Below are 24,790 nucleotides of genomic sequence, written 5' to 3' on the forward strand. Positions count from 1 at the left end.
AAATAACCTGAACACCTCATCCATCATCATTTAGAGAGACTGTGGTTAATACACTAATTCTGCTCAGAGTTAGTTTCAATGTCCGCAAATAAACTGTTTAATCAAAAGGCTCTGTGTCTAGGGGCAGAATTTCTGTCATTGTCCCACTGCAGAGACACATGTTGACTTTGCGAGTTTATTCACTCAGATTTGCATCTTCATAGCTACGTTCAGGACAGATATTGGTGCGCTATTCTGAAAACTCTAGTGTCTTTTGTGCTGAAGAACGGCAGTAATTTTGTATGTGTAAAAGTAATTAAATTATTTAAATTGCAAGTAATTTTAAAAGGGAATGGCTATGGTAAAAGTTATACAGTTAAAAATTTTAATTTAACTGAATTATTAAAATAAGCCTGGATGAGAGAAACTGAAATATAAATATGGCTTTTTGCTTAGTCTTAGCATTTCAAAAAAGACATCTGCATTAGTTTTATTGGTGTTTATAATCAGCTACTTCCCCTGATTTTACTGTACTTGATGGGACTTAATCCTGCAATGTTTGGATTGCAAATGCCATGCTATAATGCTTAAACGCACATCAAAATCTTGATGCTTAAAATATAATTAAAATAGTAATGCAGTAAATCCCTGAACATGTTTTTTAATAGACAGCAATCTAGTGCATCTTAAACTGCTTGAATTTTCATTTTATAGGAACTCCCACATGAGGATCGCAGTGCCCTTTTTAATTATGAATTAACTCATGTTGATAGGATAAATTTAAATCTCTGTCATGGAGAACATGCATAATTTATTTATGTCCTGATCTTGTCCTACACACTGTGGAGTTTGCTCTTTGGAACCTGCTTCAGAAGTCTAACACAAGGGTGTTTTCTGTGGTGATGGGATTATCCAAATGGTTTCTCTTACACTCAGCTTTTGTTTTGCCTTTCTTCTCTGTAAGACAAAGGTTTATTTATATATTTATTTTCTTTATGTTTCTTTCTGCAGGGACTTACTGCATTCTGTATGTATTTCTGGAAATGCTTCATTGCTTTATTGAACTATCACATCCTACAATTAAGGAATTCAAAGTTAGTCACTTAAACATTAACAAAGAAGAAACTGAAGTGACACAACAGCAATGTTCATTTTATTCTTCTGCTACAGCAGGTAACAGAATGGAGTCAGGTGAACTGTGGGTCCAAGTAAAGCCCTAACTTACTTCTGAAAAAAAAAGGTCATAAGCAAAACATATTAATTACTTTGTACTTTGCTATTGAATGGTTGCCCAGTTCTGTTCTATTTGAATGGTAGATGCAGTAAGAAATAATACCTCCTTATTCATCCAGCTCCTGCCCACATGCATTCAGGGAGCAACCTGTGCTGGGGAATAGCTCATGGATTTCAGCAAGGCTTGGCTTTCCTCTAGGAGTTTGGTCTCCTGTGCATCATCAGCTTTGCAAAGTAATTCTGCATGCAAAAAGAATGTATTAAGTTATATTTTCCCTTGTGCATTGTCAACAGCCTACTGATTTTAAATCCATCAAAAATGTGTAAACTAACAAGCAGGGATGCTTAAATATTAATTATCTCATCACACTGCAGTTGAACAAGTGATACAGAAAACAGAACAGGACCAGCCTGCAAGCCTGCAAACTAAATTCCAAGTTTCAAAATCTGCAGGACTTCTAGGCAGGAGAAACATCTTCATCCTTGTTAACTGACCATACGTGGTAACGGGAACAGATTAGTCAAGGAGAGATGTGACCTCTAACCCACAGCAGCAAAGGAGAGAGCAGCCACAGGCTCCAGCTGTTCCTTCCTGCAAGTTTGTCCCTCGCAGCTGGGACAAGCACCACAGCAATTACAGTAAAACTCCAGAATCTGTTTTACTTCCCCTCAAGCAAGAGGATGTGGAAACTTCACTCACTTAATAGTGAGAAAAGTAAAGAGCTTTACTCACCTTTTCACTCACTTTAAAACAAAAGCTGCTTTTACGTCGAGAACTGCTCCCTACCTAAGGCCTCCTCTTCTTGAAGCTGCAAGACTTTTAACTCTGCCAGCAGCAAACAGGTCCTCGGCTGATGGCTACAACCTCTGCCAATCTGCTTCATTGAAAGGGGCCAAAGACACAAGAGTTTTCAGAGTAGTGCACCAGCATCTGACCTGAACATAGCTACAAAGACACAAATCGGAGTAAACTGGCAAAGTCGACATTTTTCTCTGCTGTGGGACAAGGAAAGACACTACTTTTTGTAAAGATCCGATAACTTCCTCCAAATACAGGCACACCCTCTCCTCGAAGGCTGCTGCCCGTCCTGGTGCAGCCTTAGTGAGAAGAAAAAGGAGGAGCCCTATGATGCCATTTTTACAGCCACTTCTCAAAATGGAAATGGACTGGATGTTACTGCTACTCCTCGAGCCTGAAGAAAACCCCCAACACCAGTAACGTCATTTAGGAGCATGATCAAAAGGAAATGTGTGAATGTTTCCAATTGACACAAAATAATCTCAGAAACAGCAAAGAAACAAAGAGACTAAACACATCAGTTGTTCCTCCCCAAGGAAGAAGGTACATACAGTAGCTCTGAGTTATTTTAACAGAAGGAATGCAGAAGGGAGACCCAGGTGAGACTATAATTGGATGTGACCACACAGAGGTCTGAGGTACGATGCTGTTACACTGGATCCTCACCTTCATGTCACCGTGTCCTTGGAAGAATGAGGAGTTTCGAAGGGGAAGGATGACTCCAGGACTTCCACGTGATATCCATACTGTAACCAGCTCAAATGACCTTGGTAGCCTTGTACTGTGTGAGGCAGACAAGAGTCTGTCTTGCATAACTCATCAACACCTTTGTCAATAATTGGCTGTTGTGCAGCAGAGGACGGTGCGAAGAAGTGACAAGAACGCTGTACGCACTGTGGAATTATTTCAGTTTTCAATAGAAGCAGTTGGACTGTTCTCCAACATACTAAATCTGGACACCGGTGTAAAGTTGTGCTGTTCAGATGCTGTGACTGGCACAGGGAGCAGTCAAGTTTATTAAAAGAGAACATGCCCTCTTGTGGTCTTAAAGCTTTTGTCAGCTTCCCTTCATGACGATAGGAATGAACCTGGTCAGAAAAATAAGCAGCACTGTGTGACACTGTACTTGTCAGCTTCATGCAGGAACAAACATTGTAAAGTTGCTTTTGAACAGATAAGGCAGAACACAAACTTCAGTAACTTTAAAACATTGTCTCTGGTTGGAACTGAAGCCTGGATGTGAACATTTGTAAGATAACCTCAAGGAACCTTGATCACTCAGTCACTTTCTAGCTCAGTTTTCCCAAATAGTACAAAAATACCTGTGTATATGTAAGATTACTAACAAGAGTAATTAATATGCACATCGAGTATTAAGGACTTGTGGCATTTTCAAAAGGACAAAAAAAATGGTAAGACTTTGAAAATCAGTTTAAAAATAGCTGATTCCCAAAGTTGCAAAAATACGCTGAACAAAGGATTCTGTAGCTCACAAGGGGCCATTCCCCGCATTTTTTTGTGTATGGCCTTCCAGCAGCGTTTTTGCACAGAACAGGTACGTGGCTTACACTTACATCGCTACATCTTAAACCTTTTCTCGTTGCCCTTGGGCTGGTACTGCCGGGCCACTGGCTCCGGGTTCCCGCCGCGCTGGGCTGTTTCTGAGGGGACACCTGAGAACACGACGATGGCGAGTGGGGCGGCCTCACAGGAGGCCATGTCCAGCCGAAGTCCCGGTGTGTGGCCTCACCCCAAACCTCCCTCCGCTGAGGGGGGCTCAGGGGGGCTGGGGAAGGCGGCCCGGCCCGGCCCGGCCGCCATGGTGCCCGGCCCGCACAGCCCCTGCCCAGCGTGCCCCGCGGCCGCACACCCTCTCGTTCCCGTGATGCCCCGCGGCGGCCGCGCCCTTCCCGTGATGCTCCGCGCTCCTTAGTAACCGCACCGTTGCTAGGGGCGGCCGCCATGGCGGCGGCGCTGAGCTGCTGGGCTCATCTCTTCCCCGTCCTATTCCTGGCGACTGCCCAGCCCGCCCCCGAGCCTGTGGCCAGCTCGGAGGGCCCCGCGGAGCCACCGGAGACCCGCGCTGCCGCCTGGGCGCGCCCCCGCAGCGGGCCGGCCCCGGTCACAGACGGTGGGTGCTGCGGGACACCGGCCGCGCTTCCCGGGCCAAGGGAAGCCCCGCTCACGGCGTCTTTTGGGCCACCTGTCGTCGTTGGGCTCTCAGTCCCCCTCCAGGTCCCATTGCAGCCACCCAGGGCCGGGACAAGCTCTGTGGTTACATAGTGGTGCTATGGCAATATTGATCACAAGTTATTGTGCTATCAGAAGGTGTTTCCCGCTGTCTTCTACTTGGCAGGGAGTCTTTTATTTAACTTTTGATTGTTGCCATCGGTTCTGCTTCCCTAGATCCCTTGCCAAATGAAACATGTCCGAAGTGCGTGTCTCCTTAGGGAAAAGAGACTTAAATCAGCGATCTCAGAGACATAACTGCACAAGCTAATAATCTGTGTTTAAACTTCTCTTGTTTACAAGGTGAACTAAGGATTCCAGTGCTAAACGCAACTAATGGAACAGTCAGAACTTCAGAGGTTCCAGGAAATGCCTGGATACTGTTCAGATGGTCAGAGAGCAGCCAGGAGGCTGTACAGGAGTGGGCAACAGTCAAATTGAAATGAAAGAAGCACTGGTTATGAAAATAAACCTTTGATTGTCCTAACTATGGAGCACTGGTCTTCATTTTCTTCAATCTGTGCTATTCTTAAGTCTAGATTTACTATAGAACAGCAACTCTCAAAAACAGTTCAGCAGAGTAATCTGTTCTTCAAGTTTATAAACCTGAAAACCTAAGAATGTTTTGAGAGGTTGGTGGATGTATTTTATCAAGACAGTTTACAGTATTGCTAGCAGTTACTTTCCGTATCATTACAATATTTCACAGTATGTAAAGACAGAAAGAAAAAACAACTTTGAAGAAGTCAGCTACAGTTATATTTTCCTGATATGCCAACATATTACTGGACCATGGGACATGCTCAATACCTGAAACATCTCGCTGCTCTATCAGCATGTTTCTTTTTAATTTCCTTTTGCCCAATAAGCTGAAACAAGGAGATAAGCCTACCTTGTTTGTATTTTTTCCCTCTGCAGGGCTGAGTATATTTTCATAACATCAAAACTCCTATTAAGTTGCTTTTTTAGTTTTCAGGGAAAACGTCATCAGATTTTAGCATGCTCTTGGTTTTGTTATAGTGTTCCAAATACATTTGCTAAGTAGCCACAAAGATGGCTTTTAAAAAGGACTTTAAATACATGGATTTGGATATAGGCTTTTGACCATTGTCAAAAACAGGGCGAGGTGAAAAACGAAAGTGTCAGGGAACATGCTGTACTGTGTAAGGTTCTAATTCTATTTTAAATCTCTCCTCCAGTTGCCAAGCTGTGTGTTTGTGATCTGTTGGTGGCACAGTGTGATGTAAATTGCTGCTGTGACCCTGACTGCAGCGCAGCCGATTTCAGTCTCTTTACTACATGTTCCATTCCTATTGTCACGTAAGTGGATAAAAAGCTATGGGGAATACAAAAATCCTGTTTTATTTGCTGCATGTCTTTGTAAGGGTTCTGTGCTCTCTTCTTAACAATTCCTAATTCTTCTCCCCCTGCCACCCCTCTCACCACTCATTCCTGCTCAGGCCTGTGAACTTTTGGCCCCAAACAGCTAACGCAGCAAATTGGCCTCTCAGCCCAGTTTCTCACTCACTTATTCCCCCTTTCCCAAACTTGCGCTCCTTGTTTTTACCCTGTTTCCCTGTGCTGGCATCTGTGGGTGCGTAGGATCCTAGTTCTCCAAGTCAGCATCCCAACCTGCTGCCTCACTGCCACTCTGTGGCTTTACAAACAATAAAATGTAACTCATGAACAAAATAATGCCAATGGTTGTTTCTTTGCTATTTAGTTTACCTGAAAACACCTTCACCCAATTTCATCCTCTCAAAAAGGAGTTAAGAAAGTTCACTTCAAAATCATAATTAAAAAAGCTCTCTGTGACTTTTCAGAACACTAAGTACAGCTCTTCAACCCACCTTCTGTATAAATTATGCCAATCTGAACACTGGGGTTTATTCTTGGTGCTTTGAAATTTGAATTAGCAGTCATCCCAGACCGTGGTTTCTTATTGTTCTCACACACAATGACTACTGCTACCCATTTATAGATATTTATATATATCAGAAAGGTCTAATCAACGCCTTCCTGAGTGACAGTTTAATTGTCTCAGGTGACTACTCTATCTTTGTCAACTAGAAATGCATAAAATGGAGTTGCATTTCTTTCCCCAGATTCTTTTGTGTAAAATATTCATTTTTCATAAAAAATCCATTGGATTTTCAGTTACTGCAAGTATTGTGGATCTCATTTGTACATCTAGATTTATATACATCTGCATAACTGTGTAAGTTACTGAAAGGGTTTGACTGATTGGAAGTAAGAAGCTATGTGGTCTCTGAAACAGCAGAAAAAAAGTGATTTATGATGTGATCCTGTTAACAAATGATTCACCTCATGGAACAGTTTAACTCCATGCTTAAAAAGTAATTTCTAAAGGTCATTTCACTTCTTCAGTATCTGTCCTTGACTGTTTTAACTCCACCTAAGTACCCATTTCCCAAGGATCATCATTTTGTATTTCTGGCATGTAGGACACACCAGTTCTTTTCAGGGTATGAACCAGCACATTGTCTGCGCAGCCTCCTGTGGTTCTGCTGCTGGTGAGGAACCCACAGCTCACCTGCAAATACTTTTCCTACATCGGATGGGTTATTTCACCTCTCCATTTCTCACTCTGCCATTTCATTTACATGCATTTCAAGCAGGATGTTTTCCCTCTTTACCCCTCAAAGTGAATATTATTCCAGTATTCACAAAACTGACCTTTTTTTCTGACCTACATGCCATCACATTACCCTAGAAGTCACACTTCCCACTCGTGTTGTATAAATGAAAGTGCTTCTGAGCTGTGCATAGCCTGTGGTGCACCCAGCACAGTATAAAACAATATAAACCTAAGGAGGCACAATTGATGCTGCCTCAATGCATAAAAAGAACTTTAAAATATGGTCAATACTAACTTCTAGTGGATTCTTGATTTTATTATTGTTGTTTGCAGAGGTGACAGCCGTCTTTGTAGTCAGAAAGCTGCTACATATTCACTTGATGTTGAAGCAAATCCACCGGAAAGGATATTTAAAGTAATTGACCAAGTCAATCCCAGTGTTTTCTGCATTCATGCTACAAACTGTAAGTGGAGTTGTTTTTATAAACTCTTGAAGTACCAGAAACAGGCTAAAACTAGCTCAACCTGTCAGAAAACTGGTTGTTCTATATGTTCACAGCCCTTAGTCCCTTCGCTTGTAAAACTAAGGGGTTTTTTCTGTCACTGAGTTTTTAACAACTCTAGAAAAATAATTTTTACTAAATACCATTTCTGTATCTTTTATCCTAAAAGTTATCACATTCTTTCAAATGTTTTGACAGATAAACAAGCGCTCTCCTTCAGGTCCCCTGAAATGCCTACTTCTGAAAATTTTGATCTATTGCTTAAACAGTTTGGAAGTGCTGCTTTCAGTGCTGAGCCTGACAGCTGGAACATCAACACAGATGCACAAAATCCTTCTGATGCAAATGAAACGTATAGATATGAGGTAAATGATTATATGACTCATTTAGTATGAGGTTCCATAAAAGATCAAGGGAATATTGTTTGCATCTGCTTGTAAAAAAAAATAAAAAAATCACAGTTCTTCTGGAACAAGCGAACATTTTGATCTTGAAATACAAAAATGTAAAAATAACAAGTGTAGCATTTTGTGTTAGCTTAATTAAAAGTGAACTACATTTTTAAGATCTGTGAAAAATAAGCAGCTGTTTTGCTATTGTAAGTATAAAGCTGCTAGCTGCTGATGCACATAGTAGTATGGAGTATTGACAGATAGAGTGGAAATAAGTGCTTCTTTTATGCAGATTTATAGTTAATACAAGTGCTCTAAAACTTTCCATGGACCAGAACACACCTACATACTTGAATGTGTTGCTTTATTTCACAGTACGGTGTTCCTATACAGACAGCGGATGCATTTCTGAGACTGCCTAGTCCTGTTGTCTCCTCTCGGTGCTCCGATGCAAATCCTGCAGGTTGGAAATTGCTTTTGAATTCCAGTTTATTTGCTTCAGAGTGTGCCGCTCTGACTTGAGCTTAATCAGTCAGTAAATCAGCACACGCACAAGTGTAAATTCAGATAAAGATCCATGAACAAATATTTTTCAAATAGCTTCTGTTTCTCTGGGAGTTTTTTAGACATAGGTTGTAGGTTGCACTGTATCTGTATTAAACATTCAAAGTTAGATATATAAATCCCTGAGAGTCTTGTTAATGGGTTGTTTATCCAACAGTAAAACATCCTAATTGGCTTAATAAAACAGTACAAGGGTGACACCATGAGGGAAGAGGGTATTACACACAGCAAGACCTCACCGGGCAACCTTTGTTAAGTTGTCCCTCTGGTATAATGAGGTTCCTTTCACAACCTCAATGCAACTCAAGTCAGACGTGCAGGCTTGAGCTCTACAACCTTTCACAGAGTTTTCTGAAAATCTGCAGAGTGGGGGAAAAAAAGCAAAAAAAGCAGCCACATCCACAACTGCACATCTGCCTTTTCCAAACCACACTGTTGTTATCAAATATGGTATCATAACTATCATGATGATGATCATAGGAAAAGTCTCTTGTGAAAGGAAAAAAGAGTCTTATGAGATCTCAAAAATGAAGTAATAAATCTTCTAGCTTTTATTAAGCTTCTGTTGTTAAGAAATAAGATTTTTTGACTCATAGCATTTCTGGAGAATCTAAGAAAGTATCATTCTTCAGAACTCACATAAAACCTTATCTGCAATAGAAATCATGTTTACTTCTGCTTATACTTGAGGTTCTTATATTTCTGCTTTTTGTAATTACTCTTTAATTTCATTCAGTAATACTCTGTGACTTTTTTCCAGGGTTTTTAGTAAACCAGGCTACAAAATGCACTAGATCAGTAAGTGTGGAAAAGTGTGGCAACATTCAAGCAGTTAGTATGCTGTTCTATATCAACTCCAGCATTTTAGCAGTAAGTATCATTTGAAAAAGTCATATAGCTGACTGTTGATAGTACATATCTTTCTGTGTCCCCAGAATTAAGTCACTTCTATTTAATAAAGGATACGGTGGTTTATTTGGATTTTTAAATTGTGGGTTGGGGGAAAAAGAAATCTCTGTATGTAACAGACTTCTATGCAGAAAGCCTTCGGAAGTGTTTTTACTTCAAGCTTGGGTAGCAGAAGCATTTACTGTTTTCTGCTTAGCAAACAAAAATAATGGTCTTGAAGAGACAAGTTTGTGCTGCTGAGCTAACACTTGCTGCAATGGCAGCAGTTTTATGCTTCTATGCAAGTCTAAGCTTTTTCCAAGCAGCCTATTACCAGAGTGCCCATTTCTAAGAAGTCTGGGTTTTAAAGAGTTGGTAGACATTCATACTTAAAGAAGAGCCTGTACAGTTTAATCCTCTGCGTACGTACTTTTCTTACAAGCCTTAATTTTTAATAGCAAGGCGCAAAGCCTTCCTTTACTCCTCAAATAACGTGAGCTTTTACCCTACTGAGAGCAAACGTATTTGTATCCAGCCTATGGTTATTCTTCAAAGCTAAACTTTCTTTTTTGAACTGGAGGCTGATGCCTTATGTACATATAAACACCCTTCACAAATATTCAGAAAGACAAAGAAACCATACATGGAAAATTGAAACTGAAATATAGAATACCTTATCCTGGTATCTCCTTGCTGAAGGTCATTGAGAACCAGCATAGTCTCCACTATTTAAATGGCTTTGATTTACATAATTATTTAAATTAATTTAATTAGTACTCCATAGTGAATCACTGCTTAAAGACCCTTCCACTCTCCTCAGAGAATCCAAAGCTATCAGCAATAAAGGAAACCTGCTGAGTAGTTCACATTCTCACAGGTGGGACCATTCTGATCATTGAGGAGAAATCAGCAAAGGGGCGCTCACAGGTGTTACCTTTTCATCATCCTGCTGTGGAAGAGGTGGGCAAAACTTCCCTTCAGAAAGGCTTTGAGTGTTTCCATGTGCACCCAAAATTAGAGTTCTGGGTGGCTGCAGAACCAGGAAAGAGTGAGCATGCCTCAGGACAGACTCCGAGCAGCCGAATGTTTTTGAATTGAAAGAGAGATTCTCCTTCATCCCTAGAACTGTACATAACACATTACCCACGTGTTGCTGCCACTTCCAACGGCCCAGCTTAGGAGAGGTCAGATCTCTGTCCAAAGGACATTCAGGAAGCACCAGATGCAAGAACTGGAGAAGGCTGAATAGATGCTAGAGATGGTCTGTAGGAACCAACCCCCTTCCCAAAGGCAGCTGAAGATGGGATGTGACAATGGAAAAGTGACTTGGTATTGGGGACAGGGCGGTCACCCTTCCAGTGCCAGCAGGTGGAGCTGGCAGCAAAAGAAATGGCAAAACACATCAACCCAGGGAATCAAATACTCATTGGGGAGTCAGAAAAATAAAACTTTTGACAAAATGCTGCTCTGTGTGAGTATTTTCCAGGCCTGATTGATGACCTTGGCCTGACATTTCTGCCTTTCCATGAAAATTTGGTGGAAACTTTCCAGTGGAGCAACTGTATGTGTCCATGTGCTGTATAACAAGAGGGATATTTACTTCTCATTCCTTTGTTTAGACACCATTAAACTATTTGACTCATTACTGTCAGAATGGAACAGCAAAAGCTCTTCTGTGCGTACGAGCAGGCTGACAGTTCCTGAACTGGCAGTCGAGGAGTAGTTACAAGTGGTTTTGCACAGATCTGCGATAGGAACGATATTCTCTGACACCCTCAATAGCTCAAACAATACGATGCACAATAACAGTCATACCAAGCTGAGATCCCTTTCTCAGGTCACCTTTCTGATGCAAATACATTTTCTTCAGTGTTTCTGAAACACTAGATTCATCTACTACTTATTGCATACACGGTATGTTTATTGGGAATGTAGTCAAAGCTTGCCCTGATGGAAAATGATGGAAGGCACTAAGAAATTTTCCATCTACTGTCATGGGAAGAAGAGGCTTGGACTGTAAGACTGTGCCTACTAGCCACAAAGAACAGCAATTATTTTCACCCTGCCTGGATACTGTAGTGTCTATCCAATCACTTCCTTTATGTAAAAGTTACTGTAATGATAGAGAGTTAAATAGGCAAAGCAGTTAAGCCTTAACGGCTTTATTTAATGGCTACTTTAAGGTAATAGGTCATATACCTTTGCTATTGTTTGAATTTGTTCTTTTATTCTCCTCCAGGTGCCCAAATCAAGTCAGATGGTAAGTATCCTTCTAACTTACCTGGAACAACTGGGGGTAAAAGTCTTACTCAGTTATAGTCAGTGGGAGTTTTTCACTGACTTTGTCAGAACAGGGACTTTATCCTTAATCTTTAAATTTTAAAAAATGTCTATAATTTGCTATCAGTAGTGATACTTAGCAACTCCAAGATAACATGCTACCTGGGAAGATTTAAGCCTGGTGCATTCCCCTCAGATAAAACTCTCTGTTTTTAAGTCACTCTCTCTAGTGACTTAAAAACATAACTGCTTGTTGAACTTCAAAACATAGCAGTTCAGAAGATTATTGCCTGCTGCCCCTGTGGAACAGAACCTGGAAGGGTCACAAGTATAATAATACAGAAAACGCCAAAAATAATTATACACAATATTCAGAAATGACATGAATTTGTTTTTCAGGTTAATATTACTGTCCAGTCCATAGTTGTCCAGTCCCTGAATGGAATGCGGACTTTACTTAATGGGAGTGATGCTCTCAGGCTCCCTGTGATTTTGGATGAACTGTGCATAAATATAGTTCTTGGGGTAGGTATGACAGTTCTTTTCCTCCTCATGTTTGATGGAAAGCATGGATGCATCAAACATTTTCTGATTTGCAAATTATGAAGATGTGAGAAGGGCCTTGCACAGTTTTCATATATTGTAACATCTCCAAATGTGACAGGAGAAACGCTGACTTTGGGATAAAATGAGAGTGTTTTGCAACAAAACAGTAACTGTATGCAACATAACACAGACAGGATGAAATCCTTTTGTATTATTACTGTGCATTTATGGCATAACAGACAATAACATGAGTTTAGCATCTACATTATGCGTGGGAGAAGATGACTTCAGGCACAGGGGTGGCCGAGACAGGACTACACAGTGCAAATCATCTCATCTTAAATAGGTGAACGTTGGGCTTGTGCTGAGAAGAGGTTTATCAACTACAACTGAGGATATAATGTATCTCTCCCATGTAGTTGGGTGTTTTTTCAGCAAGGAAGAAAACGATACTTAAAAAGCTTTAAGTTCCTTTCTTTCTTTTCTAGTTTCATCCTCTTTTGTATTCGTTCTAATTAATATCTAAAATGTTTAATTTTCAGGTGAGTTATCACATTACATACACAGATGCAGGAGAAATAATAGAAGCAGCTGCTTCTTTTGTCTTGGGGGCAATTACCAAAGAAGCACTTTCAATCCAGCAGAGCTTTGACATCAGCTTTACTCAGGTAACTGCTGGAGATGTTACGGATGACTTGTTGAAAGACATTTAATTACAAAACTTATTAAACTTGAATCAGAACAATTGTTAGCAGCAAGGTAAAATGTAACTTGCCCTGGATACACAAATGAGGCAGCATTTCAGAATGGGGCAATAAAGGTCTCTGAAGTCTGTTGTTCACATTTAGAAGCGTCACCTTGTGACTCTCTAACTGTATCCAGTGAAAGCAAAGCCTGCCCCAGTGCTAAAGAACTGTTATAATCTTACAGTCTTATTACTATCATTGTTCCAGGTAGTTAATAATCCTGAAATAAGTAAAATATTTCTGTGTTTTCCAACCATTTCAGTACAGGATAAGAGCTAATTTTGTACTTCTGCATTGCAGGTAAATACAAAGCCAGTTCCCCTCAGTGGTAATCCTGGTTACGTTGTTGGGCTGCCTCTCAGAGCGGGCTTCCAGCCACAAGGATATCCTTTCCCTGGTGAAATTTTGTTTGCAGCACTTATTCTGGTCCATCTTCACAAACACTTTCTTGCATGGATATCTATAAAATATATCTGTTTTTTAGCAAAAGTGTGGTTTTTTGGCTGTGTTTTAAAAGTAGCGAATGACTCAGTCCTGACTGCAGTCTCCTGGGACTGTTTAGTGAGATAGATTTAGACTTTCATTGTACACTCTAGTGCTTCTGCACAGTGTAAGAGGAGTTGAGCTATTATATTTTAAGGCTATGATTAAGGATTCTTTCGTCATGATATACACCAAGTATTGAATTTCACTTTAACTCTGTGTTACATCTGGCATCATTCAGAATACGAACAAATACAATCAACTTACCATTCTGCAAAGTACACCCAACCAGGACTGCCTGGCAGCACAGGGAGCCAGAACCCCAATATTATTTGGTTATAACATGGTATCAGGCTGTCAGTTACGGTAAGAGGGCTCTTTTTTCTTTAGAGCTTTTTAACCTTCTGACAATCCTTTCCATTAGGATCTGTTCATGTCCTGGGACACTTACACTGGTGTATTTCATTATAAAAAATGTCATTTAATTAACAATGGTCTTTTCTATTGAAAATATTATGTACATTAGCAACTGTAGCCAGAAGGCTTCAACAGTCCATGGGTGCAAGGAGGAAATATTACTGTGCCAAAGCAATACATATTGCTTTAACATTTTTTCTCCTTTTTTTGTCCTCTGGAAGAATTACTGCAGCTATGAAGTGCCAGCCTTTGACTCAGACTCTCCTAGATTTACTGAAGGGACAAAGCTTTCCTGAGTATGTGGCATCTTTTGGTAATTCTCAAGCCCAGGATGTGCTCGACTGGGTGCCGATAATTCACCTCCGCACCTCAGAACAGGTAAAAATTACACCGCCACCCCCATCGCTCTGACTGTCCTCTCTCCCGAGAGCTGTACCTGTGCTGCAGCATCAGCTTAGGTTTCTCAGACCCATGGAATAAAAACCCCAAAACTGCAGAAACAAACTGGAGGGAAGTCCTCCTAGAATATTCACAAATGAGGAGTTTCACTCTTGCTGTAGAAGACAGAGTTTACTTTTAATCCAATTGGTATCCAGGCACCTCGGTTGTGGATCAGGGCAGCATGTTAGGTACAAAATGAGTTTTAGCCACAGTTTAGAGCTTTGCTTTTCAGATCGGATGAAGCAAAAGGGGCAGGTTTGAAAGAGGGAAGTAACAGAATCAGTGTTTCTGCTTGGTGCTCTTATGGCAGGTTCACGTAAGAGAGCAAGAATCCTTTATAGCATAGAAACAGTATATTTGAGTGACCCAAACACTACATTTATTCTTAACCCCACCTGAACTAGCCCTTTTCCTCCCGCTGCCGCGCAGTCCCTGCTGTTGGTGGCAGTCAGTGCTGCTTGGCACGTGCTGAATGACAGCACCCCCTCAACAACAGCTTGTAGATTGGTTTTTTGCGTGCTTTTGCAACAGTGAATTATTTCTGTAACTAAAAACTTGGCAGTTCAATAAAAGAGAAGCCTAAAAATATTTGCGATTGTAAGCTTCCTACTAAAAAGAGCCAGCTCAGCATTGTCACTGAGAGCCAAGTCCAGCACAGGTAGAACAGTCCGGGTGAAGTGCAGGTACAGAGTTGGTTTGTCACCTACAGAGAAACCTCATTTGGGGGGAATTCTGCCATTCTAATAAGATGAATAATTAACAGGGTTGCTTCTGGCCAAGTCAGACAATGAAAGAATTTATAACCCTTTTCAGAGCCCATGCCAAATACCGATATCTCTTGAAATAGAAGTGAAGTGGACTAAATATGGATCCCTAGTCAATCCACAAGCCAGAATAGTGAATGTTACGGCAACGATCACTACTACCACATTGAAACAGGTACGTAATTAAATTACAGGGTTTAAGATAAAAAGAATGGCTTGTTTTGCTTCAGTATCAGCTGTGCAATAGTGACCCAGTTAATCTCTTTATCGAAAGGTGGCACTTCATATTGGAATGTATTACACGCAACCCTTTCTGTTCCAACTCAGGCAAAACTGTGGGCTGCTTGCCAAAACACACTTCAATAAAGATCTATACATCATTCATTAGAAGCAGCATTGAACTATATATGAAAAAAACCTTTTCACAAATAACAGCTGAAAATATAACCCAGTCCAAACAAAGCAGTCGTGCAAAGAGAAGACTGAAGCTAATGAGCATTTGTACTTTCATTGCAGCTTCCCCCAGGAAGGGAAAGGACTATTCCTGTAACAAGTTCTGTTGTGTTCACTGATATTTCTTCACCTGCAGAGCCAGGCTATAAAGCTTGGCCCACCATTAATGTCAAGTTACCCTTTGATTTTTTCTTCCCATTTGTCTAAGGTAAGTATGCATTAAAAAACAAAACAAAACACAACCATATTTCTGCCTTTATCTGATTTTTAGCTCATTTCCTAAAGAAGCAAGCTATATTCAGCCACTGTGATGGGCTATCAGCTCCTCCTAAATTGTAGACACACTGGGTTAAAATTCACAAAGGGAGAAAGGGTGTGAGCCTTAGTGAGGGTTCTCAGCAGCTTTAAAGCAGATAAAAACCCCATATTAAGCAGAAATTTTCCAATTATACCTCTGCCGAGAGGGAAAAAGGCTGCAGGACGAACGTGATGGTGGCTCTGAGTGGCCAGTCCGCACACGTGCAGCCTCCAGCTCTGAAGCAGCGCTCGCCCAGCTGCCCGCGGAGCAGCGCGGAGGGGAAGGGAAGGGCACAGGGACACGGAACGCTCCGAAGGAAAGTAGGTTTCATCATTCTGTGAACAACAAAGCTAAATTGTTAATTAAAGTAATTGTGCTATTAGAGATGGCCTCTGCTTTCTCTGTTTTCATAGATTAATAAGCCACATATTTCTAGCTATTTTTCCCAAACCACTAATTAATTACTTTTCTTTAAAAATCCGAACAGTTAAGTTATGCTTTCAGAAAAGCTCAATGACCCTTCCAGCTGAAATCACCTGGAGACGCCTGCTACAGCCAACACCTTTCCAAATTCCCACTTACTGAATCTGGCTCTTCAGCTGTGAAACAGTCTCACCCCAGGGACCTTCTAGTACCTGAAAAAGTTCATGTTGTGTTCAAACACCAGCCTGGTCTTTTAGAACACACTTTCTAATGGCTTTTCTGCAGTCTAACTGTTCCCAGCAGTCCACTCGCCTACATCTGTTCTTACATATTCTAATTCTTTTAATGTGTTGATTTATGAGCTGTGGAAGCAGGAAGAACTTTGGAGCCCAGGAGGCCACAAACGAACACTTGAACTGGAAGAAGAGATGAGAGAACACGGTATCACAACTCCGATCTGCTGCTGAGAACAAGGCATTGTCTGACGTAAAATGGCACGTGTTTGCCTCTGTTTTGGTCCCGATTTGATTGTGGGCTAAAGGAGTGGTACGTTGGTATTTTTGAAATGAACGTTTTATAAATAACAAAGTGGCACAAGCAGCAACAGAAATGAGGAAACTAACAACAACGCGAAAAGAATGGTTGGCAAAGAGAAGTACTCATGGTGAACGGTCAGCTTGGAGAGAAGTGACCTTTCCAGCCTCGATTCTTATCGTTTGTGCTGCAAGTTTCTACAAGATGTTGCAAACGAAGAACATTATCACAGAAAAATTCAGTTATTTTAAATCTCGTACTGTTGTGGATGTACAGCTTGTAAAGATGTGTCTTTATTAAATTATTTTGCAGTTTTGACTGTACAACTGTACAAGAAACGTTTTATAAAATCACTGTTTACCGGGAGTGCGTGTGATTAATTTTCCAGCAACATTTTTTTTTCAATCCCAAGATCTAATCTAAGTGTGGTCAAATAGAGAAACGTTTACAGACAACATTATACAAGAGAAAGCAAAGAGACGGGAAAACCTTTCAGGTCAAACTGGTAGATTGCTACACTGCTCTCTCCAGGGCAGACGTCCCCACCTCGAAAACCAGCCTCCTACTTTTGCTCGCTGATAAGTCCGTGCTGTTTTAGTATCTTGTTAAGCCTCTCAATTTCTTGCTCCTGTAGGGAACAAAAGTCAAATCATTATTATTATATTATTATATACAGCAGCAGGAAGATCTGTGGGAACCTGGGAAACTATTTTAAGGTCTCTCATGCTGCAGTAAAACAGCACAACCTGGCTAAAGTAAGTAGGACAGAGGTGGCCATCGTTCCTTCGCAAGAGAGGCGGCGAGGGAAGCACGGGCAGGGCTGTGGTTCTTCACCCCCACACTTTCTGGTGAGGAAACTGGGCTGACAGTGGCAAATCTTGCAAAAGGAGCCCAGGCCAGATTGTCCGGGGGAGCAGCCAGCGGGTACATCTTTAAATTAAAAGCGTTTTCTCACCTTCTCTATACAGCTCTGTTCCAGTTGTTCAACCTTTGTTGCAAGTTTCAGGTTTGCTTGCTTTAGCTTGGACACTTGTTGTTCAGAGCGGGTCTTTACCGACAGAATTATTCCTGTGAAACAATTCACAGCAGATTCGTTTTACAATGTAAAACAGCCACTAGCAGGAGGCTGACAGTACCCAGGGTCTGTACTCGAGTTAAATGTGTTCCTCTGCAGCTCTGCTTCTGTCCCCTTCAAACCACCCTTCCCAAGTGCTTTTCTTAATGAGGAGAGTGTTAAATCAGCTCCCCCTACCCCAGGATTCAGATGCCAACGTTGCTGGGAAGTGCAGTCTGCCCTGGGAGCTGAATTAATCAGTCAAACTGTCACTCAAGTCCTGAATTTGAATTGTCCCTTGGCAGAGCCTGGGGGGATGTAACTGGCAGCTTTGTTGCATTTTAGCCCGTTTTGTGTAGTCGGGAGCTTTGCTGTAAGGACACAGCCTGGGGCACCAGGCTCCTGTCCCTGCCCCGGGGCCGGTGGCTCCTGCCCGAGTCACAGGTGGCACATCAGGCACATCAGCGGCTCCTGACGGTTTTGGCTGCACCTCACACGTTTCTCATTACGGCAGAGGTGTCACTTCTCCACTGAAACATTCTGAGGTTATTACATGTGAACTCAGGCCCCACAGCAAAGGCATTTTCTTCCCACCCTTTTCGGAGGGGAAAAGAAGAAAATGAAAAGCTTGGTAGGAGCAGCAAGAACATCGCGTTCTTCCTACACAGAGCTCTGCAGAAAGAGCCGCGAGCGCAGGCACCAATGTGTGCCCGTGTTTCTAGTGCTACAGGCAGCAGGTTTGGGGTTTGGGGGTTCATTGCTCTGCAGACAAAGCAGTGACGCTGCTTATTTGCATTGGTAACATCAGACAGCCCCCACCTGCCTGTAATCCTGTCCCTATCGGCCAAGAGCGACTGAAGGCAGTGAACCGTGCCTGGGTTTAGACACGTAGCACCCCAAGCTCGGGGCAGGTTTTCTTTGTCCCCCTGTCCCTCCAAGCGGGTGGGCACAGAGAGAAACCTGGGCACCCAAGGATAAGGAGAGTTACTTGTAAATGCAACACTGCTTCTCTGCTGTAAAAACGAGGTTTCTGTGGCTCATGCAGCTGCACATGAATCCGGTTTCTCTCTGACTTTCACTCTGAACTACAAAGAGCCACAAGCTGCTCTCACGTCTTCCCCGTTCCTGGCCGGTGCCACCGATCAGATACGTCCTCCCCATCGCAATGGCAGCGGGGGCTGCAGGTGACAGACTCGGCCCGGCCATCCTTTCCTTTTGTTCCAACTCACAAGATTAACAGCTGCATCAAGTGCAGAGCAGCACCAGAAGTGCACTCCTAGGCCCAGGATGGCACTTGGGCTGAGGTTTCATGTGGGAATTAGGGATAATTCTATCGCCACATTTTTCGAATCTCAAAATCCCTTCCCAGCCAAGGCAGAAAGTGTTCCCAGCTATGGTCATTTCAGAAGTGTCTGAATTTACATCTATTTGCAACTATTTACAGAATCAGTAGTGTCTTGCTGGGAGAGCAAGACCCTGGTGTCTCGCAGATGGCTTTGAGAAGGGAACAAAGATGCCATCCCAGATAATTCAGGGAAGGTTGGCAAATCCAGCCCACACTCAAGGGAAAGCTCCCGACCGGCCGCACACACCTACCATTGATAATCCTGGCCACGCGCCACAGCCGCAGGAGAATCAGGAGCCCAACGGCTTCAAACTCGTGCTCCCGGAAGATGAGGATGACGTCGAGGATGAAGGACACGATGACGACGACCCCGTCCAGCACTTCAAACTTGTGGTGGAAGAATTCCCAGCGGTAGATGAAGACTTTGAACCCCACCTCCACCAGGAAGATGGTTAAAATGGACAGGGAGAGATAGTGGAAAACCTGGGAAAAGACAACGTGAGTTTAGGGTCAGGAAACCCCCGTGTGCACTTGAGCCGGGCAGGCTGGACAAGCTCCACCGCTGCTGGGCACGTCTGGTCTGAGTCTACGAGGAGGAGGGCTGGGGACTTTCCTTCTGCTCTATAGGACAACCAGAGCGAGCACGGCTGGGCAGCCAGAGGCTCTGGGTAAGCCGGACCAGGAGGTGAGAAGATGACCTGGACAAAGGTGATGAGAGCGATTCAGCTCCGCCACAGCCCAAGAAAACACGAAGCTGCTGCACGGACCAACACAAGCCAGGTCAGCCCCGCACGCTGCAGGGCTGTCACACACACCCCTGCGAGACCTTTGTCCGTGTGCCTGCAGCTGCCAGAGCAAGGCTGAAGGTCCAGGTCCTGCCTGCCCAGCCACCCCAGCTAGTGAGCTTCGAACCACCGAAGAGGGAAATCACAGTTCACGTTGACATTTCCCTGCATTTTACCTTTGGGGTTATTTTATACTTGTCCGGATGGATGATTTTCAAGTCCATAAGCAATTCCCCCAGGACCAACAAGGCATCCAGGATGACCAAGCAGACAACCAGGATCTGTTGGAGGAAAAGAACTGGCGATAACCCCTTCCCAGCACGGATGGATCAGCAAGACGAGCAGACGCAGCCTTCACCTAAACATGCCGCAACCCCCTGCATCCCCACTTTGGCTGGTTGTGTTTCATGGACCTTTCTGTTGCTCCCACCCAGGACCCCCACTCGAACAGCCCCCGATCGGTGGGTTATTCTTGCAAAGTCTTGCCCGCACAAAACCACTGGGCTCCCACCATTCGACATGGGAATCTCGGGGAGCAGGAGCCGTGGGAGAGCAGGTGCCTCCAGCCGCGCCGTGCTGAGCGCGCGCCGAGGCTTATCACCGCTCAGGAAACATCTGCACCGGCTGCAGAGCGGCTTGTTTCCGACAGGACGGCCCCGCTCCGAGGCAGCAGCCGCTGTCGCAGGCACCGCGAGCGCTCAGGAGCTCAGTGCTGCTCCCAGGCCGCCCTGAGCTCCATCCCACATGGGCTCTGCTGTCACAGGTGCCTTTGGCCACATCTCGCTCTCATCTCCCTTCAGCCTGGGTGTGTTCTGCCTCACCTGAAACCTGTGGGAGCTGAAGAGCCTTTTCATCATGATCTGGAAGGAGACACGGCTCCTGGCGGGCTCCAGCTTGATCTCTGAATCCGGCTGCTTCTCCCCAGCCTCCTCCTCCTCCTCCCATTTCCGATAGTCGTTGCTCCATTGCACAGGGTCGTCCCCCACCACCGTGAAGTGCTTCAGGTACCTGGACATGGCTCTGGATCAAGCTGGCATCACCCGGCCAGTGTCTGAAGGACAAGAGCAGAGAGTCAACTCCCTGCTCAGGACTGACCAAGGATGCCAAATCTCCCCCGTTTCACCACAGCGAGCGTGACAAGAGCGTGATGCTTCATTCAGACACAGCTGGATGGTGTGGACCGGCCCTGCTGACGGGAAATTGCTTAACGGTGGTGCTGCTTGTTTTGCATCACCTCCCACAGCGCGAGGTGAAGCCCCCGCCACCCTCCCCGGTGCTGCTTGCACCCCGTTGGGCTGCTCTACAATGAGGAACTTCCCCACGAGGTATTTCTAAACATCCCAAAACAAAGCATCAACTACAGGAGAAAAAAAATGCATCACAAGATGCGAGATAAGGGCTGGCAAGAGGAGGCAGCTGCCGATTTCCCGTTGGAAAGAGCCATTGTGTTTCTAGTAGACACGGATGGATGGAGGGTATCGGTCAGAAGCTGGATGCAGGTGGTTTCCTCTCCCCCATGCCCCACCTGCCCTGGCAGGTTGCTGTTAGCAGCGTCCAAGCCAAACCTCCCGCTATGCCCCCAGAGCTGCCCACGTTCCTTCAGGTGGCCACAGCAGCCCAGCTGCCCCTGGGCTAACTGGGGCATCATCACCCTCCAGCCACACCGCCAAGCTGAACAACGTCATTTCCCTTCACTAACATCCAAGACCCCTATGTTTTCAGCCTCCACAGGCAAAATAAACAGGTGACCTCTCACTTTTTGTCGTGGTCAGTGTGTGACGCTGTCCCAGCACACGGCTCCCCCATCTCCTCTCCCACACCCCCCAGAGCTGACCTCACCCTTGGGCATCCCAGCTTCAGCCCGTCCCTGTGGGCACTCAGTGAGGACCAAGCCCAAACCTGCAGACGATCCCAGTTGCAGCTCGGCGCTGAGAACAGCGCAGGGAGAGGCTCCGTCTGCGCCCGCTCTGGCGTTCCCGTGTCACAGCCTCACCAGCTTGCCCTTCCTCTTCGGGCAACCTGGCGAGATCGCCTGGCCCACAAACCCGCCCCAAAACCGCTACTGCCGCCGGCAGACAAACATGTCCCGGTCCCCGGTGGGGCTCTCCATGCACCCGGCCTTGCCCAGAGCTGACTGGGGGCTCAGCACAAGCCACTCTTGGCCCACTGGAGCTGCCATGCCCCCTGCTGCTCTCCCTCCCCTCCGCTCCCTGCAAACGGGGTTCTCTGGGGGTCCCGGTGGGATCCACTCAGGGCAGCCGTGGCTGCTGGAGGCCACGTGGGCTCCGGGCCACTTTGTCACTCGCTATAGGGGACAGAGACGGCCCCGCGCTGCTGTCACAGCGACAGCTCCTTCGTTCCCCGCCGCCGGGGGCTGAGTGGAGCCCCCCAGGGAGCTGCCCCGGCCGTGGAGCCCCCGGCCCGTTACGGAACAGCCTCTGCGCTCGCCCGAGCCGCGGGGCCTGGAGCCGTCACCGGCGGGAGGAGCGGCCGGGGCTGCGGTTTGGGCTCCCCAACCTGCCCCGTCCGCACCGCCGGCCGGAACGACCGCGTCGGCTCCGCACTCCCGAGGCGGAACGGAGCCCCCGGCCCCGGCGGGACCCCCGCGGGGAAGGACGCGGCGGCCCCGGGTGGGGGGCCCGCTGCAAACCCCCCACCCCAAAGAGACACTCACCGATCCAAACACCGGGAGCGCCACGGCCACCCCCGCCCGCTCGGTCCCGCTCCCCCCGGTTCCGTGCGCGTCCCGGCTGCGCCCACCGCCGCCCTGCGCCTCCCCCGGCTCCGCGGGGCCGCCCCCGGCCCAGCCCGGTCCCGCCTCCCCCGGCCGGGCCGGCCCCGCCGCCTCCTTCCCCATCGCGCCCCCGGGGTCCACACTCCGACATTTGCCGTTTTCGCAGCTTTTTCACCGCAGGCTCGCAGCGATCCGTCCCCGAGCGGGAGCTGCCGGAACCGGACACGCCGGATGGAGTTTAAACTTTTCTAAAACTTTTAAAAATCATTCCCCTCAGCCCACCGAGTAAACCAAGCGGACACCCAGGATAGACACGAAATGAAATCATGAGCCGCTGCTGAGATCAGAGCTTGGCTGCTGTGCGGGGGCACAGATTAGTCCCACAAAGTAGGTGGAGGTCCAGGGATCAAAAGGATTACAAAAGTGTAAACCCTAGAAATTAGGCCTGGATTAACCTGCCTCCATTTATAGGCTCAGGCTTTATCAGGCAGCCTCTTATTGAGGGTTCCCCTTGCTTTTTCAAACACAAGCTGGATTTGGAAGCACCCTAAGCAAACTCAACTGCAGAAAGGATCAAGGACACATCTCTATTGCATCTCCAAGACAAACCTGAAACATTTCCAATTCTTCCCTAATTAAGAGGTGTATCTCAGTTTTTACACTTTTAAAGCCTAAATATGTTTTTTGGAAAGGGTTTTCTCCTGGAGACAGCCTAAAACTTTACCTGGAAGTTTTCTATCACCTCATCCCAAAGTGCACAGGCCCATCCCCATCCTCCTCCCTGGGGTGATGGGGACTCAGCACAGGCAACACCCTCCCTGAGCTCCAAACCCCCTCCACCATCACCCCAAAACACCTACTTGCAGAGATCAGCCCAGGATGAAGATGCAGCCCTGCAGCAGCACCAAGGAGGGGTTTTATCTTGGGAGTTTCCAGATAATTGAGGCATTTTGGTCTCAGCTGGCTCCAGTAAACACCAACACAATCAGCTAAAGGTGAAAGGCACCAGCTGGAGACTAGAAATGCAGGTGGCAGATCTGAGAGCTCAGCAGGCCTGACTCTCTTTTCAGTAAGGAGAGCAGGTTTTAAGGAGAAAACAGCCAGGTTCTGCTCCCCGTGAGCTGTCTTCGTGCTCCATGGGCTCGCTGGCCCCATGCACCGCTGCTGAGTGGAGCTACCAGGGTGATCACAAATGTGAAGCTGCATTGTCAGAGCTTCAATGAAATCCCAATAATCAGTGTGTGCCCCCAGAGCTCTGAGGGGCTGCATGTTAACCACGGCTGCAAGGCACCACAGAGCGCTTGCCAGTGCCCAGCACATGATTTCAGGGTGAATCCAGCGTTACAGGGCTGGAGCAGGGGAGGCTCAGCTGCCTCATGCCAGGGCTTCACCTCAAACCTCTTCCCCAAGCTGCCAGTGGGTTGAACTCCCAGTTTCTACACTTCACAGTAACAGCACAATTTTTATCAAGCCAATTTCTTCCTTATATCTGACCTAAATCTTGCCTTTTTCAGTTTAAAGCCATCATCCCTTGTCCTGTCACTAGGTGCCCTTGTAAAAAGTCCCTCTCCAGCTTTCCTGTAGGTCCTCTTCAGCGACTGGAGACCACAATAAGGTGTCCCCAGAGCCTTCTCTTCTCCAGCTGAACACCCCAGCTCTCTCAGCCTGTCCCACAGCAGAGCTGTTCCAGCCTCACATCATTTCTGTGGCTCCTCCTGCCCCTCTCCAGCAGGTCCACATGTGTCCTGTGCTGGTGACCCCAGAGCTGGACCAGTGCTGCAGGGGGGTCTCACCAGAGCAGAGCAGAGGGACAGAGCTCTGGTCACGCTCCTGGAGATGCAGCCCAGGACACGGTTGACTTTCTGGGCTGCGAGCACACATTGCTCAGTTGTGCTGAGCTTCCCATCAACCAACACCCCCAAGTCCTTCTCCACTGGGCTGCTCTCCATCCCCAGCCTGGATTGATACTGGGGGTTGCCCCGACGCAGGGGCAGGACCTTGCCCTTGTTGAACCTCGTAAGGTTCACATCTGAGCTTCAGGTCACAACCCATAGCGAGAGCAGCAGCTCTTCTCTCCTTCCTGCCTCTGCGGTGGAGCAGGAATCTTTCCACCTCCACTTCCTTCCCCCCCAGCAGCTGGGGAGCCCACGGGACACGAAGCAGCCCGGGGAACGCAGCCAAGCAGAAAGCGCAGCCCAGAATAGGCGCGTGTGTCGCTGAAACCGCATTTGAGGAGAGGAAAAAATACAAGTCACAGAGGAAAATGGTGTGACATGGTGACACGCAGAGCTAATGGTTACA

General features: G+C 45.8%; 2 protein-coding genes and 1 long non-coding RNA gene across 5 annotated transcripts; 1 reads left to right on the forward strand and 2 right to left on the reverse strand.

Moving 5' to 3' along the window:
- Window positions 1-1,121: 1,121 nt before the first annotated feature.
- LOC139829259 (uncharacterized) lies at window positions 1,122-3,852 on the reverse strand. Of its 2 annotated transcripts, none has more exons than XR_011741669.1 (3): window positions 3,586-3,852; window positions 2,678-3,099; window positions 1,122-2,158 (listed from the first exon to the last, which is right to left on the reverse strand). It is a non-coding gene; the product is annotated as an uncharacterized lncRNA (long non-coding RNA). The 2 variants fall into 2 exon arrangements; XR_011741668.1 differs by having other exon boundaries at window positions 1,122-1,452; window positions 1,958-2,158; window positions 2,678-3,852.
- Window positions 3,853-3,954: 102 nt separating this feature from the next.
- Window positions 3,955-16,937, forward strand: TCTN1 (tectonic family member 1). 2 transcript variants are annotated; one of them, XM_065851735.2, is made up of 15 exons: window positions 3,955-4,142; window positions 5,440-5,560; window positions 7,173-7,303; window positions 7,541-7,707; window positions 8,110-8,197; window positions 9,059-9,168; window positions 11,426-11,446; window positions 11,866-11,991; window positions 12,555-12,680; window positions 13,059-13,141; window positions 13,467-13,607; window positions 13,880-14,036; window positions 14,913-15,038; window positions 15,380-15,524; window positions 16,102-16,937. In XM_065851735.2, the coding sequence occupies exons 1-14, from the start codon at window positions 3,974-3,976 to the stop codon at window positions 15,521-15,523; spliced, it is 1,710 nt and encodes a 569-aa protein (XP_065707807.1). In that variant the 5' UTR covers window positions 3,955-3,973; the 3' UTR covers window position 15,524; window positions 16,102-16,937. The 2 variants fall into 2 exon arrangements, with proteins under 2 accessions (XP_065707807.1, XP_065707808.1); XM_065851736.2 differs by having other exon boundaries at window positions 16,400-16,937.
- Window positions 16,843-22,521, reverse strand: HVCN1 (hydrogen voltage gated channel 1). Its single transcript, XM_065851738.2, has 6 exons — window positions 22,430-22,521; window positions 20,577-20,806; window positions 19,932-20,036; window positions 19,222-19,453; window positions 17,527-17,639; window positions 16,843-17,199 (listed from the first exon to the last, which is right to left on the reverse strand). The coding sequence occupies exons 2-6, from the start codon at window positions 20,769-20,771 to the stop codon at window positions 17,134-17,136; spliced, it is 711 nt and encodes a 236-aa protein (XP_065707810.1). The 5' UTR covers window positions 20,772-20,806; window positions 22,430-22,521; the 3' UTR covers window positions 16,843-17,133.
- Between the last annotated feature and the right edge of the window lie 2,269 nt (window positions 22,522-24,790).

Source organism: Patagioenas fasciata, chromosome 17 (genome assembly GCF_037038585.1).
Source record: "Patagioenas fasciata isolate bPatFas1 chromosome 17, bPatFas1.hap1, whole genome shotgun sequence".
Lineage (NCBI taxonomy): Eukaryota > Metazoa > Chordata > Aves > Columbiformes > Columbidae > Patagioenas > Patagioenas fasciata.

Excerpts from the sequence above, each read along its gene's own strand:
- TCTN1 (XM_065851735.2), top strand. The coding sequence starts at position 3,974 with ATGGCGGCGGCGCTGAGCTGCTGGGCTCATCTCTTCCCCGTCCTATTC. Across the intron at positions 5,561-7,172 it reads TGTTCCATTCCTATTGTCAC|AGGTGACAGCCGTCTTTGTA; the intron begins GTAAGTGGATAA and ends TGTTGTTTGCAG. Across the intron at positions 7,708-8,109 it reads ATGAAACGTATAGATATGAG|TACGGTGTTCCTATACAGAC; the intron begins GTAAATGATTAT and ends TTTATTTCACAG.
- HVCN1 (XM_065851738.2), bottom strand. The coding sequence starts at position 20,771 with ATGTCCAGGTACCTGAAGCACTTCACGGTGGTGGGGGACGACCCTGTG. Across the intron at positions 19,454-19,931 it reads AGTATAAAATAACCCCAAAG|GTTTTCCACTATCTCTCCCT; the intron begins GTAAAATGCAGG and ends GTCTTTTCCCAG. Across the intron at positions 17,640-19,221 it reads CGTGGCCAGGATTATCAATG|GAATAATTCTGTCGGTAAAG; the intron begins GTAGGTGTGTGC and ends ATTGTTTCACAG.